The sequence below is a fragment of the Macaca fascicularis genome, chromosome 20, assembly GCF_037993035.2.
Source record: "Macaca fascicularis isolate 582-1 chromosome 20, T2T-MFA8v1.1".
Taxonomy (NCBI): Eukaryota; Metazoa; Chordata; class Mammalia; order Primates; family Cercopithecidae; genus Macaca; species Macaca fascicularis.
The window spans coordinates 23,902,375-23,918,504 of NC_088394.1; the positions used below are offsets into that span (position 1 = coordinate 23,902,375).

The 16,130-nt window shown below is 47.2% G+C and overlaps 1 protein-coding gene across 50 annotated transcripts in view; it reads left to right on the plus strand.

Annotated features, from left to right (window-relative positions):
- TNRC6A (trinucleotide repeat containing adaptor 6A) overlaps window positions 1-8,498 on the plus strand; it is a 214,554-nt gene extending 206,056 nt beyond the window's left edge. For all 50 annotated transcript variants that reach the window (XM_015442279.4, XM_015442277.4, XM_045381779.2 and 47 more), the window contains 5 exons: window positions 905-1,012; window positions 2,436-2,657; window positions 4,327-4,397; window positions 5,139-5,278; window positions 5,700-8,498. In XM_015442279.4, coding sequence (XP_015297765.2) covers window positions 905-1,012; window positions 2,436-2,657; window positions 4,327-4,397; window positions 5,139-5,278; window positions 5,700-6,075 — 917 coding nt within the window. In that variant the 3' untranslated portion in view covers window positions 6,076-8,498. The remainder of the gene's footprint in view (window positions 1-904; window positions 1,013-2,435; window positions 2,658-4,326; window positions 4,398-5,138; window positions 5,279-5,699) is intronic.
- Window positions 8,499-16,130: the final 7,632 nt, after the last annotated feature.

Below are 16,130 nucleotides of genomic sequence, written 5' to 3' on the forward strand. Positions count from 1 at the left end.
TTTACACAGTTTATAAAGCAAATGTGAAGCAGCCACCATGTTGCATTAGACGTGTAATTTACAGAGGTAACAAGTGTCTCTGCACCAGCGGAGAAGAGTCCTCAGCATTGTGAAGTGGCTGAGTTTCACAGACAGCTCTGCCCCCTGTGGGGGACACTAAGCCAAGCATAACTTCTCGTGGTGTGGGAGTTAATGGAAGAATCCGATGGCTCTGAAAGTCAGGAGAGTTTGGATTTGATGTTAAAGGAAATAGAGCATTGAAGGCTTTGAGTGGAAGAATCTTTAAGATGGGGTAATCTGGCTGTGGTGAGCAGAGTGGATTGGATTGGGAGACTAGTCAGGGAACTGGTGTAGTAATCCAGATGGTGGTCGGGGTCTAGAGTTCAACTAGTAATGGTCAAGGGGTTTTGAAAATGGGAAGGCACACCTGGTTTGGGAGCCTGAATATATTGCGTAATGGAGAAGACTGAAGGGCCTGTTCACTGGTAGTGTCTGTGATGGGGTGCCTTGGAGAGCAGGATAGCCAGTAAGAAGTCACTGGAGCTCAGGGGCGAGTTAGGAGCACCAAGACTCGAACCTCCTTTTAGACCCAGTGCTGGGAAGCAGAGCCGAGTGCTGTCATGGTGGCTGGACCTCATTGCTAGAGCACATCCTCACAGCCAGTGAGGACAAAATCAGAGGGAAAATGCCTGTGCTGAGCCAAGGCAGAGACAGTTGGCAAGCTTGCCCAGCATGCTCTTTTGAAGGCAAGAAGGAAGATGTCTCGGGCACCATCTTACCCTGAGTGGGCCTGTTTCCTTTCTTGTGGCATACTGTTAGGCTTCGATTTCTCTGGAAGCTTTTGCTTTTTCTTAACCTCCACGTCCCTTGCTCTGGTGGCTGATTGGACTCTTCCCCGACACAGGGTCATCCTCATCCTTGAACACCACGCTGCCTTCAACTAGTGCCTGGTCATCCATTCGTGCCTCCAACTACAACGTTCCCCTCAGCAGTACAGCACAAAGCACTTCAGGTGGGCCTCGCCTTCGCTCAGGAAGGGAGGGTTGGTCACAGCCAGAGCCGTGGCTGTTGTTTTAATGCCCTCTTCTTTTGTCCAGTCTTCTCAGGGAGTTAGGAGATTCTGTTTGTGAGCCTGGGAAATTATTTTTAACATCACTTGTTCCTTTTTAAACTTACTGTACCCAGCGGTCATCTACTAAAATCAGTTTTTACTTAACAGCGTTCACTCATATCAGAGCCACAGCAGCTCTGTAATTAAATGTAATTTAATCCAAACTAGTTCTCAGACTATCTGCAGCGAAGGATCTTTAAAAAAAAAAAATTGCCCATCCTCATAGACTGATACTTTTGTAAAATACGGTAAACATGAATTCTGAATTGCTAGGAAAATAATGGCACACTTTAGAGCTACAGGAATGTCAGGTTGCTGTCTGTCTATACATGCGCACTCTGAATTTCTGGACTCATCCTGCAGCAGATTAGTATGAAACTGTGTTGTGGTGTTCTTCCAGCCATACCCTGAGTAGCACTGACCTGATGCACACGCACTTTGTAAGTGAAGTAAGAAAAAGAGTTGATAGTGATGGAAGATAGGAATGGTTCCACTCCTTGCTGTCCCCCTCAGGCTTTTAGCATGATAGTTGATGTAGTTTACTGTATACCTGGTCCCTGCATACCCACTCATGTCTCCATTGCTGCGAGGCAGTATGCATCAGGATCTGGGCCTGCTGCCTTTTTCTTTCTTCCTTCCTTCCTTTCTCTGTCTCTCTCTTTCCTTCCTTTCCTTTCTTCCTCCCTTCCTTTTTCTTTCTTTTCTTTTTTTTTTTTTTTTTTTCCCTACAGGCTTAGTTTTGAATCCTGGCTCTACATTAGACCCATAGGCAAATTACTTACCCAGTCTGTCCTCAGTAGACTGTGTCAGGACCACAGACAGCGCATGCCAGATGCCCAGCAGCCAATGCTTAGCGCAGAGAGGCAGGCATCCTGTGAAGATCTTTGGCAGCTCCCAAGTTGGGGCTCTTTTACAGTCCTTTTTTCCTTGAGTAAACAACAGATTTCTAAAATTCAGTTAAATGGCCTACCTGACTTTCTTGAGTGACTCAATTATGGTTAGTAAGAAGTTCACAATTGCAATTTTAGAGCAATTCAGATTGTTTTCCATTTCAGTTCGAGTACAGTTTTGGACACTGGCCTAAGAATTTCATAGATCTTTACAGCTGTTAATAACAGATGAATGGCTTGAGTGTTTGGAGGGATGGAAAGCAGTTTCCTTTGGGCGGATTTTCTTTTTAGGCAGTTTAGTTGATTTGGGGGTTTTAATAGTTTCTTTTGTTTGTTAGATTTGCTTTTTGTGGGATAATGGATGTCATTATTTAAATTTCCTCATTTCTTAAACATTATTCCTCCCCTCTCCATTTTTTTCCCCCTTTGAGTAGCCAGAAATAGTGATTCCAAATTGACATGGTCTCCTGGTTCAGTTACAAACACCTCTCTGGCTCATGAGCTGTGGAAGGTCCCTTTGCCACCTAAAAACATCACTGCTCCGTCCCGTCCACCTCCGGGACTGACTGGTCAGAAGCCACCCTTGTCTACGTGGGATAATTCTCCCCTTCGTGTAGGTGGAGGATGGGGAAATTCTGACGCCAGATATACCCCAGGTAAGATGCAGTACCTAAGGTGGTTTTCTGTGGTTTATTTGTGAAATGCTAACAGTGCCAACAGTCGAGTTTAACAGAGACCTGAACAGTAAACTATTGCCTCACCTCCGTCAGGGGGAATGAGAACTTCAGTAAACAAATGATCCACCCAAAGGTAAACAACAGGCCGCAGTAATGTTAATGCATCGGGAAGCTCCATTGTCTCAGAAGTTCCTCAAGACTACATCTTAAAATGTGTAGTAACTTCCTGCTCGTGGCAGAAAAAAAACACATAACATGGAGCAGAAGCCAGTGTTGGGCAAGTCTGAGAACATGGGAACAGGTCATCTGGGCCTTGAAGAGTAGGGGAGTAGCTTGGCCTCTATTAAACGGGAACATCTGAGAGTGAAAGAGGGTACTGTTGACTAATCATATGCAGCCAACAGGCATAAGCCAGAAGGCCCCGGCATACTGGTTCCTCTGCCTCTCCTCATTCTATAAATGACTAACATTGGATTTGTACTGGCATCATTTCCTGCCTGTGCCGTCCTCACACCATACATACACACACACAGCCCCAGATGAGCCTAGCAGTTTCCCCAGTAAATACAGTCTTATCTTTCACTCTACCTTACCTGCAAACTGTACCAAACGTTCCCATCTTCAAGCTGAAAATGAGTACTAAAACCTCGTTGATATTTCTGATTAAATGTGTAATTTCTGATCTTTAGACAGGTGACTGGCTGTAGGAAAACTTGCAGCTTTTCCTTTGGGTGGGGGTTAATTATAGGAAAAGAACACTAAAGTACATGCCAAGCTACTGAATATAAGTTAACGTAATTGGTGTGGTGTGAGTGGTCTTTGTAGGCCACAGACATCTGTCTGGATGCCAGCTAAGAGACTGGCAGCACACAGCGAGGGGTGCTAGTGAACGTGGCCCAGGAGCCCACCCCAGAGAGGCTTGGTGCAGTTGAGGGGAATCAGCAAACCTGTAGGAGTAAGCCAAGCAATCCGAGGGGCAGCCTTTGCCACGGCCCAGACATCTGAGAAAGCACAAAGGCTCCCGTTGGAATGAGGAGAGGATTGCATGGCGTGGGGAGGATTCCATGAGAGGTGGATAGGCCTGAGCTGTGTCATGGAATGGTCTTTCCCAGCACCTGAAGCATTTGTGAGGTGCCTTGGGTTGTAGATGGGGTCGGGGATGAGGGCTGTACTCATCCAGAGTAGAGACCAGATGGGGAGCCCTTGCGGTAACCCAGGTGAAAACAAGGAGCGTCTGTGCGATCGCAAGCTCTGGAATCCCCTTAAAGCTTCATGCCCTGAAGGACACACATGCAGAGTGACCAGACATTACTGAAGTCTTCCCCAGATGGTACCGTTGGAGATGATTTTAGCTCCTGTCAATGAGAAGATCTCAAAGAGATGCAGCCTTTTGTGGCTCACTGCCCTCCTGTGTGGCGAGCTGGGAGCCATTCTGAGCTCACTCTCCCCAGAGGCAGAGCCCCCTGCCGTGGGAGTTAATGCCTCGCCATGGCTAGGGCGAACTCGAATTCTGGGCCTAGGGAGAAAGCCTCCAGTGTAGAGGTGCAAGGATGTGAAGGAAGCCAAGAGGCCAAGTGATCTGCTGAGTAACTATAGTTGGACTCTTTCAGTCCTGGAAAACTGACTTGTCCTTTTTTTCCTTGTTTAGGTTCCAGCTGGGGTGAGAGCAGCTCAGGGAGAATAACAAATTGGCTTGTTCTAAAAAACCTTACACCTCAGGTAAGTATATCAGATAACACTGGTTTATGTGGCTACGCCAGGGAGCATAGGAATAGAGGTTCAGGTCTGGGTGTGAGACAAGGGCTGCTAAGTGGTAGTGAGGCCTGGCAGAGGAGTGGTCTGTAGACCTCAGGCAGGATGTGGTCGAATCTGGTGGTTCACGCTGTAATGTGCCTGGGAACCAAACAAAAATACAGATTCCCAGGCCTCGTCCAGAGATTGAGTCAGTAGATCTGGGCTAGGAGCTGGGACTCTGCATTTGTATGAGGGCCTGCAGATGAATTTGACGCAGGTGGTCCTTGTTGGCACGTGGAGAAACCCTGGTCTGTCCCCGAGTTGAGAGCATTTTTTTAGCCCCTGGCCGGCCCCCTCCTCTGGAGGCTGGGTGTTGAGCTCCCACCTCCCTCCTCCCCCAGGAAGCATAACCTTGATGGATGCTGTCCTCAGGGCAGGGAAGAGAGAAGATGTGGAGCCACACAGCAGGGGCAGTGCTTCGTAAGGAATTGGGGGTCTGGGGAGTGTCCAGGAGTCTAGAGGCCGGAGCAGTATGACTCTGAGAGCAGTGGAGGTGGGGAAGGTGGCTCTGCACACTGTCAGAGCAACACCAGAGTGTCAATGAAGAGTGGTACCAGGAGCACAGAGCCTCAGGGAAGAGAGGAGGGGCAGCAGTGCGGCCTGGAACGGCCTCCTGGAGGGCCCGCGGTGATGCCTCTCACTGGTGGTTTCCACACTGTTTCCTAGATCGATGGCTCAACTCTGCGCACTCTGTGCATGCAGCACGGCCCACTGATCACATTCCACCTGAACCTCCCTCACGGAAATGCTCTGGTCCGCTACAGTTCAAAAGAAGAGGTAGTGAAGGCACAAAAGTCTCTGCACATGTAAGTTGGCTGTTGGGCTCCCAGCTGGAAGAGTCTAGGGAAAGGAGTTGTGTGAGAGCACAGCCTGGCCCGGGGCAGCGCACGGGGTCCTGTGTGGGTGGCTCCTGTGGGCTGCAGTAGTGCCCTGATTCCAAGGTCAGCACTCCTAAGCGGGGAATCGGACGTAGCCAAATGGCCCTAGAAAGTCCTTTACATTGCCCATGGGAGACAGAGGAAGTTCGCTCTGGTCAAGGCACCAGGTCCTGAAGAGCTGTGCGCACACGCTCGGGTGAAGGGAGGGCACTCAGGTTATGTGGTGTGGTCTCTCCCTCTGCGCCTTCTGTGGCTTTTCCAGCAGAGACAAGTTGCACCCTCACTTGTGAGTGAATGAAGCCCTCCTGGCGCGCTGTCCTCATGTGTCCGCGGTGCCTCTCTCCTCTAGGTGTGTACTGGGGAACACTACTATTCTTGCTGAGTTTGCCAGTGAAGAGGAGATCAGTCGTTTCTTTGCACAAAGCCAGTCTCTGACCCCTTCTCCCGGCTGGCAGTCTCTCGGGTCCAGCCAGAGCCGGCTGGGCTCCCTCGACTGTTCCCACTCATTCTCCAGCCGGACCGATCTCAATCACTGGAATGGTGCTGGGCTGTCGGGAACTAACTGTGGAGACCTTCACGGCACTTCACTCTGGGGGACCCCGCATTATTCCACAAGCCTGTGGGGTCCTCCAAGCAGCAGCGACCCCCGAGGAATTAGCAGCCCATCTCCCATTAACGCTTTTCTTTCTGTTGACCACCTGGGTGGGGGTGGAGAGTCCATGTAACAGTGTAGATGCAGACTCACCGACCGGGACCTCAGACGCGAGGGAAAGGAGCACTAAGTGGGGCTCGCCGCCTGCAGCCAGGGGCCGCCTGTGGGAACAGCTATTCTCTGCACATTTTCCACTTTGTTTTCCCCAAAACATATCAGTTTGAATACTTGAATCATGCAGGCCAATATTATAATGTGAAAAGGTATCTACTCTATTTACACTCCCAAATAGCGCCATACATGCTAAACCGTAGAGAATGAGCTCGCTTGTGTCTATTCATCATGTTTAGCCTTTGGATTCTTTTTTTTTTTCTTCTTCTATTCCTCCTCCCCTCCCCTTTTTTTCTCTCTTGCAAAACCATTTTTTGGGCTGATACCGTATGAGCTTTTCCCTTTGCACTGAATGATGTTCTCTCCGTCTCATCGGCAGTATGGGGGCAGCTGTCCCAGTGTCAATGTTTACTCAAGGGTGTTCTTAGGAGGCGTGCGCTCTCTACTATGCCTTGATGTTGCCTACCTTATTGTGGTATCGTGGAGTTTAAAAGATCAAGTTAGGACTGACTTAGGATTATTAATGAAAGTGTTGCACCAGTTTTTTCATGTTGTAAAACTAAAGAATTTCGCTCTGCAGTTTGAAAAACTGTGGCCACAGCTGTGACTTGCAGCCCACCTGCCACCCAGGACGGGCCCTGCACTTTGAATAGGCTTTCCATTTTGTTTTGGAGGTTCCCACGTTGAACCTTCTTGTTTACAGATTTTTTTGTTTGTTTTTTGAGAAAAAAATGTTTACTCTTCCATCATTTAAAAAAAATGTAAAAGACAAAAAAAAATGGAGGATGATTTAAAAGATGCTTTCTATCTCTGGGAAAAAGGAGCAGCATTTGGCCATGTTCTTTTGTTTTTCTATTCCTGTCCCAAATCAAAGAGCATGGTTCTCAGGAAAACCAGTTCCCCAGTTAAAAAAAAAAACAAAAAAAAACAAAAAAAAAACTCCTTGTAGTTTCTTATAGGAAAAAAACAAAAACCCCAACTTTTAGCACTGATACTACATATTGCTCTGTTAAAGAATTTTCTCTGCCAAAAAAGAAAAAAGAAAAAACAAAAAAACGCTTAAAGCTGGAGTTTGACATTCTGCTTTCAGATGCTGTCTTTTTATTAGTGAGTGATGATGGTTTGCTAATAATCAGTAGGTAATAATTTTTTGTAATCCCATCAAGTGGCTCCATATGTTTCTGCTTTCTTGTGACTGTGTTAATGTTTAACTGTTGTACCTTAAAGCCGAAATCAGTAACTATGCATACTGTAACCAAGGTATTGGGCTTACAGAGTTGTTTGTTGTATAAAGAAAATTTTAAATGTTGTTGCAAACTAACGAGTTACACCATTTTAAACTTTCTTTCCTCCCCCCCTTTTTTTGCCCACAAATGGTATTATAATGCTTGCTTAGTCAAAGAAGAGAGACTAAACAAGGGTAAAAATTTTAACAGTACAGAATTTGCCATCATTTCATTGCCTTGATTCTAACTGTTTGTGTCCTAAGATGCAAAAGAAGTCAGTGGCTTTTAACTGTTTACAAATAGAATGTGATTGTAAAATGTACAGTTTGGTTGTGTTTGAATTATGAAATTTCTTCGGATATAATAAACCATGACTTTTTGGCTGCTCAACATTAATTGTCTCCTTTTTGTGAATTTATTTGTAGGCTCTTTTTTATAATGAAAGTTTCAAAGTTGCTATGTATGAGGGTTCTCATAGAGCAACCGATTAAAAATTTAAGCAAATATTTGAACATTTTATCTGAACTCATCACAATTTCACCCTGAAATAATGTGAGAACAATGGGAAACTGTAGCTTGCTCCTTCCCACCCTCTCTGAGCATCTTTGGGATCTTGTTGCTCAAAACTCTTCTGTGACTTCATCTTCCCCACCATTTGTGCCCATCTCAAGCCTCAGCAAGAAACCATGTGGAACATGAAGCTTAATGACTTGACAGTGTACTAGTGTTAAACTCTCATACCTCTGTTACAAAGCGAGAAACGCCACACCCGGACTGGCCTTTTCTTCCCCCTTCACGGCCCTCGCTTCTCCCTGCAGGAGCTCGGGGGCGAAACCTGTGTATGGATTTCAGTGTATGACTTCAGATCATGCTCCAACTTGCCAGGTGTAAGCTAATGTTGTCGGACACCTTACTATAAGCAAATGTTATTCAGTGCGTTCAATGTATATTGACTTCCATACTGGTTTTTCCAAAAACCAAAGGTAGCTTTGAAAAACCATGTCTGGAAATGTTTGGAGCGTTAAGCTGATTGACCTTCTGACCTTGGGGCTTTGAGTAGTATATAATTCATAACTACGTTACTTGTATTGTTAAAGTGTTTGGGAGTTTTTTGCGCTTGTTATGTGGAAATAAAGTGTTTGATTTAAAATTTTTTAAAGTGGTTTGGATCTTTGCCTAGTCCTTAAATAAATACAGCTCTGTTCCCTAAGCCACCATTACTTCTCGGTCTTAATCCCGACTGCCAGTTCCTGGGTGCTACCCTTTTTCTGGCACAGACCTGCAGCTGACCATGCTGGGCCCCTGACTCGGGGCTTTCTAGTCACTCAGAGCCACCAAGAGTCGGGGTAAACTTTTTAACACAGGCACTTAATGCGTTTTTTCTTTCTTCCTTTTCTCTTTCTCCTTTCTTCCTTTTTCTTTCTGTGTTTTTTCTTTCTTTTTTTTCTTTCGACAGGGTTTCACTTTGGATCTCGGCTCACTGTAACCTCCGCCTCCCAGGCTCAAAGGATTCTCGTCCCTCAGCCTTTCAAGTAGCTGGGATTACAGGCACCTACCACCGAATCCGGCTAAGTTTTGTATTTTTAATAGAGATGGGGTTTCACCGTGTTGCTCAGGCTGGTCTCCAACTCCTAAGCTCAAGCGATCTGCCCATCTCAGCCTCCCAAAGTACTGGGATTACAGGCGTGAGCCGCTGCGCCTGGCCTCACAGGCATTTATACATTTTCAAATATCCCTCCTTGTTCTGCTCCCCTGGGTGTGTTCCCAGCTCTGATGAACCTCAGCTTCTCCATAGTGCTATGCTTTCCACCCTCAAAGGCTGGAGGATAGCTTGCCCTGGACTTCCTTCCCCAGTCAAGAGTTAAATAGCTCCTTCCGTCATTTCAAGGAACTGTGCTAGGCCACCACATGCTGAATAGGCTCTCACTAGTCTTTGTAATCCACCTTCTCAGATCGATGATAGTGGCTGAATATTGCAAGGAATAATAGCTGAGCTGTCACCTGTTGACACCTGAGGACACGAGACTGTGGTAGGGCCATGTGTTGGCTTGTGCAGGTGGATGAACCGGGGAATGATGCTAAGGTCAAAGTGGGGTCCTTGACCCAGAGGATCAGATTCAGGTTGAACAGCATGAAGGTAGGGACTGAGATGAAGGAGGAGTATTTGCATCAAGACTGAGGGATGGCCAGGCATGGTGGTCTCATGCACATCATCCTAGCACTTCGGGAGGCTGAGGTGGGAGGATCACTTGAGCTCAGGAGTTCGAGACCAGCTTGGGCAATATACTGAGACCCAGTCTCAAAAAGTTGGGAGGATGACAAATGGAGGTTGCACTGAGCAAGCCGTCTTAACTTTTGGCTAAGGCATCATTTCCATGCGTTGGGACTTAATTGGTTTTCCCTCTTCTCCAAAGTTCAGATCTTTTCCTGCTGATCCTTTGACTCCAAATGTGCAGAGGGGTGTCTCTGAACAAGAGCCTGAACTGGAACCCACATGGATGTTGACAGAGACCAGGCCTTCAGCCCTGGTGGAACTTGACCTGAATAGGTATTTACACGGTCCAAGGGAAGGGAGAGTAACGACATTGGTGTGCTAAGGGTTCTCTACATGCCAGGCACTTTTTAAAAAAGCTTTATTCTGCTTTAAGACAGTGTCACTCTGTCGCCCAGGTTGGAGTACAGTGGCTCAATCTCAGCTCACTGCAGCCTCAACTTCCCAGGCTCAAGTGATCTACCTCAGCCTCCCAAGTAGCTGGAACTACAGGCGTGCACCACCACGCCCAGCTATTTTGTTGTTGTTGTTGTTGTTGTCAGAGAGTATTTCACCATGTGGCCCAGACTGGTCTCGAGCTGCTGGGCTCAAGTGATCCACCTGCCTCGGCCTCCCAAAGTGCTGGGATTACAGGCGTGAGCCACCATGCCCAGCTAAGTTTTTTTCATTGGTTTTGTTTTTGTTTTTGTTTTTTGTTATTAGAGATGGGGTTTCATCATGTTGCCCAGGCTGGTCTTGAACTGCTGGACTCAAGTGATCCGCCCGCCTCAGTCTCCCAATGTGCTGAGATTACAGGTGTGAGCAACCACGCCCAGCTAAGTTTTTGTTGTTGTTGTTATTGTTGTTAGTAGAGATGGGGTGTCACCATGTCACCCAGGATGGTCTCACACTCCTGGGCTCAAGTGATCCGTCTGCCTCGGCCTCCCAAAGTGCCGGGATTATAGGTGTGAGCTACCGTGCCCGGCCCTGCCAAGTGCTTTATGCATTTGTTATTTTCAGAGTTTTCCAGCCTGGCCCTAGGAACAGAAAACCACAGCGCCATTTGCACTGGTGGACAGTGTCTCAAGTTGTCCACCAACATATCCCCAAAGCTAGAGGACACAGCATGTGGACCCCCCAGGGATCCAGGGGCAGAGTTTAAAGCTTGGAATTTTAGGTTAAGCTGCATGTGAATGTTGCATTCTGCTCCACATCTTTTCATCTAAAAACACTGCTTTAAATAGCCATTAAATTGCTTTTCTTCAAAAAGTCTGGTGCTTTCGGAAGGTGAACCACCCCACAGCAGGGTGCAGTCAGGACCCCGTTGCACTCTAAGAAGCAGGACTGAAGAGGTTCCTCAGAGCTGTGTTGACAGATCACAGGTGGCAGGGAGCCATTGGCTGAGCCCCGGCAAGGAGGCAAGAGAGTGAGTCCCACTGGCTAACAGTTGACCCCAGGTCGCTCCAGCCTGTGGGGAGAGCAGGACTGCAGTCTGCAGTTCCAACCAAGTGATGCCAGGACCTAATCTGCAGACCTGAACCCAGTACATAGACTTTGTTCTGATATTGCCGCATCCCTGAACCGCCCGGGTTTCTATCAATTTCATAGTCATAAAATCAACTTCTGCTGGGCATAAAGGCATGAGCCTGTAGTCCCTGAGGCTGAAGCAGGAGGATTGCTTGAGCCCAGGCATCTGAGACCAACCTGGGCAACATGTTCCACCTGAGACACCCAGATCAAAAATAAATTTTAAAAAAATTGTTTAATCAACTTCTCCAATTTCTTTACAAAGGGAAATGGGTATCATTGCCTTATACAGAAAATCAGTGTCCATATATAAAAGAGAGCTATACAAGAAGTAAAATGTATTCCATTCTGGGTAGATTTACTCATCAAAGGTGAGAAGAGAGGTTAGAAAGGGTTCAGGAGAGGTTAAAGGTGTGCTTTCACCATGTGGAGACTTCCTGCCTGATGGGGTCAGATGTGCCCCAGGGACGCTGAGACTGTAGAGGGAGAGTTCTATGCATTTGTGATTCTGCCTTATCTAATCCTCTCCTGTACTCGACAGACCCCTCCCTCCCCCAGGAGTGCTGAGCCCCGGCTTTGGGAGGTTCGGGGGTGGGGGGACTCTTGTTTAGGGCTTTGGCTCTGTATTCTATGGAAAGCACCCCTCAACCACTGCCCCCATCTCTACAGAGAACGGCTGTGAAGACGAGGCTGGGAGATGGATGGGGTCAGTGGGACCCCGCAGCGCACTGGCAATCCCTGGTCACCGCTGCTCAGAACCCACCAAAGATGGCCTGAGCATTGGAGTAAAATACTCCTTTTTGAGGACGTGGTGTCCAAGAAGACACCTGAGAGATGGGAAGCAGCAGCCCAGCTTGGGGAAAGGACAATTCAGGTAACAGCCCGGAGCCCAGGGTGTCTGAGACAGACTGGGCAAGGGGGACAGTGAAAGGCGGCCACTGGGTCAGGCGCGGTGGCCCTCGGCTGTAATCCAGCACTTTGGGAGGCAGAGAGGAGAATCGCTTGAGCCCAGGAGTTAGAGACCAGCCTGGGCAATATAGTGAGACCCCCAGAGAATGAATGAGGGCAGGGCTCCAAGGCTAAGGCCATGCTTCCCAGGCCTGTTAAAATCACTTGTAAGTATCCCAAAGCTCAGGCCCCACCCCAGACAGTCTAATTTAATAGGGCCCCAGCATGTTTTAAAACCTTTACTTTTTTATAGCACATTACAATTTGCTATCACTTTGTTTTCCTGCTTTATGTCTAAATGCACACGTTCTCACGTGCACACACACACACACGGATACAAGTAAAACCTGGGACATCTGAATGCAGTGAAACAGATGACTGTCAATCTCCTGGTTGTGATATTGTACTATTATAGTTTTTTCAAGATGTGACTATTGAGGGGAACTGGGTTGAGGGAGTCTCGCTCTCTCTCCCAGGCTGGAGTGCATTGGCTCCATCTCGGCTCACTGTAACCTCCACCTCCCCAGTTCAAGCAATTCTGCCTCAGCCTCCTGAGTAGCTGGGATTATAAGCATGTACCACCACACCCAGCTAATTTTTGTATTTTTATTAAAGACGGGGTTTCACCGTGTTGGCCAGGCTGGTCCCAAACTCCTGACCTCAGGTGATCCGCCCACCTCAGTCTCCCAAAGTGCTGGGATTACAGGCATGAGCCACCGAGCCCGGCCTATCGTAGATATTTTTAATGCTGCTCTTCCACAGATGTCAGAGCTCCTGGTTTCCAGGTTTCTAAAAAGTAAAGTACAACAGATTCTTTGGCCGTTTTAGAGGATTTTTCCTTTTTTTTTTTTTTTTTTTGCTGTTTTATGAATGCCTACCCATTTGAATATTGGCAAAGGAGTAAATAAGTTGACAACAAAAAGGTTAAAAAAAAAAAAAAGTCATCTCAGCAAGTGACCCCAAGACCCTTTAGGAGCCAGTGCTGTGGTGAGGTTTGCTGGGGCCGGGGCTTCCAGTCCCCAGTGCCTGGCCATTGATCTCTGGAGGCCCGAGGTGCAGGCTTCCCCTGGGTTCTGCTGTGACACCAGAACTCAAGCCCCTTGCCATCATTGCACTTTCTAGAGTCACTGTGATGAAAATGAGATCACGTGATTAAATCCTAAGTGATTAAAATGAGACTTTTCAGGCATAAAGTTAAAGGTTATGGGTACTAGCAATGACTACAGGTCCTTATTGCATAAGCAACAAAAGGCCCATTCTTCTCTTTGGGAACTTGTTTTTCAGGTACCTGTATTTCATTTTGTTTTTAATTTTTGATTTAATAACATTGTTTAGTTTTATTGGGTTTTTCTTCACCCCCTGTTGGATATGGCAAACAGCAACGGTCTGTTAAGGTTTCTTTTTTTTTTTTTTTTTTTGAGATGGAGTCTTCTCTGTCGCCCAGGCTGGAGTGCAATGGTGTGATCTCGGCCCATTGCAACCTCTGTCCCCAGGGTTCAAGCAACTCTCCCGCCTCAGCCTCCCAGGTAGCTGGGATTATAGGCGCCTGCCGCGGCGCCTGGCTAGTTTTTTGTATTTTTAGTAGAGACGGGGTTTCACCATCTTGGCCAGGTTGGTCTTGAACTCCTGACCTCGTGATCCACTCGCCTCAGCCTCCCAAAGTGTTGGGATTACAGGCATGAGCCACCATGCTTGGCCAAGGTTTCCTTTTATTTGTTTGTTTGTTTAGAGATAGGGTTTCTGTCCCCCAGGCTGGAGTGCAGTGGCACGATCATGGCTCACTGTAGCTTTGACCTCCTGGGGTCAGGAGGTCCTCTCACCTCAGCCTCCTGAGTGGCTGGGACCACAGACTCACACCACCATGCCCAGCTATTTTTTTTTTTTTTTTTTTTCCTGTAGAAATGAGATCTCACTATGTTTCCCAGGCTGCTCTCGAACTCCTGGGCTCAAGCGATCCTTCCACCTTGGCCTCCCAAAGTGCTGGGATTAGACATGAGCTATTGTACCCAGCTAGTTTTCCTTTTAAATAAATACATTTCTGTTGTATTTTACAAGAGGGCTAAATTGAAAGAAGCTGTTATGTAAATAACAGTTGAGCCTACGTGCAGACATGGCAAAAGTTGTGAGTGTTGGAGGTCAGGGAGCATGACAGAGGACGAGCTCTTTCCATGTGCCTTTCTTTACCTTGGGAGTTGCTACTGGTTATTGGTTAATGTGGTCTTTGGAGTTAGACCAACCTGTTGTCATGGACTGTCTAGCTGTAAGGAGTCCAGGGCTGGTATCCTAGCTCTACTTAAGAACCTAAGACGCCTTCCATCCTTGCAACGCTGTCTTAATCTGCATAGGCACAGATATCTCACTTCCACAGTCACATCCCAGCCAGTGGGGAGAGAGACAGAGGGATGGGGAGAGCATGCTTCTCCCCACTAAGGGCGTGACCCCCAGCTATGCTCACATCCCACTGGGCAGAAAATCACACGAGCAGGGAGGCTGCAACTTGTAGCCTTTATCCTGATTGTCTTGTCCCCAGCTTAGATGTGACGCTTCTGCTGTTGGGGAAGAAGGAGAGACTGGATATTGGGGAACAACTAGTAGTGTTGGTTCTAAGAAGGGAACAGTTAAATAAACTATATTCATCCGGAAGCCAGAATGTTTAGCCACCAAGACAATGAGATCTATATAAACTGCTATCAAGACTATCAAGAGGTGTCTTTTTTTTTTTTTTTTTTTTTTTTCTGAGACAAGGTCTCACTCTGTCACTTAAGCTGGAGTGCAGTGATGCAGTCTCAGCTCACTGCAACCTCACCTTCCCAGACTCAAGTGATCCTTCCACCTTAGCCTCCCAAAGTGCTGGGATTACAGGCATGAGCTACCACACCCAGCCTGCTTGAACCTCTTATTGGTCAAACCTAACTGGATGCCAGGAAGCAAGGAGAGCCAGGTGATATCACCTGAAATCCACAGCAATCGGCTTCATGGGGCACCCAAGCACAGTCAGGAAGGGTAGAAAAGGGATCCAAGGTGGGTGACGTGCTTCAAGAGTGAACATTAACCATCCCCTCTAGGAGGGTGTGCAGCAGGAACCGGAAGGGTCTGGGCCTTGAGGCTAGCTGGGAAACTAATTTGGAAGTTGGGGCAAGAATTTATAAAAGCCAGAATCAGGGCTATAATAGAGATGCGAGGAAGAGCTGAATGCGTGAAGAGCCAATGAGATGGATGCTGGGGTCTGTGGAGATTGAAGAAGAGGAGTCTGGGACCATCTCGCGTTTCTGACTTGGTGAACCAGTACTAGCCAAGGGAGAGGACCCTGGAGGATAAGAGTGAGTTTCCTGGTGCAGGGAGTGGCAGTTGGGTGTGCAATATGATGTGTCAAGGAGCCTGGGAAACAGCCCAGTGGAGCTGTCCAGTTGGTAGCTGCGTTTAAGTGGTGAGGACACTATACTTCACCACTGTATCCTTAGCACCTAGCTCAGAGTACATAGAATGTACTCTGAAAATATTTGTTGGATGCATGGATGAATGGATGGATAGACAGACAGATGAACAGGCGGATGGACAGATGGATGGATGGATAGATGGATGCATGGATGGATGTATGCATGGATGGATGGATGGATGGATGGATGCATGGATGGATGCATGGATGCATGGATGCATGGATGGATGGATGCATGGATGGATGGATGGACGAATGGATAGATGGCTGGATGGTTGGACGGATGCACGGATTGACGGATGGATGGATAAATGGATGGATAGACAGATGCATGTTTAAGGAAGAAACCAATAATAGAGATATCAATTTGGGATTTATAAATCACAGGTAAATCACATTTGTAAATCACAGGTGATGGCTGAGGCATGGAAACACGTAAGCATGTAGAATGAGGGCTCAGGAAATATCATTTGAGAAGAAGAAAGGAGACTAGAGATCTGAGCAGGAAGAGTCAAAGATTCAAAGAGGCATTGATGAGGTGAGCGTTGGGCATGGACACCATGAGAAAGTGGAGTCTCAGATCTGGGGAGAGGGGATATTTCAGGGAAGGAGAAAGTCATGGTCTGAAA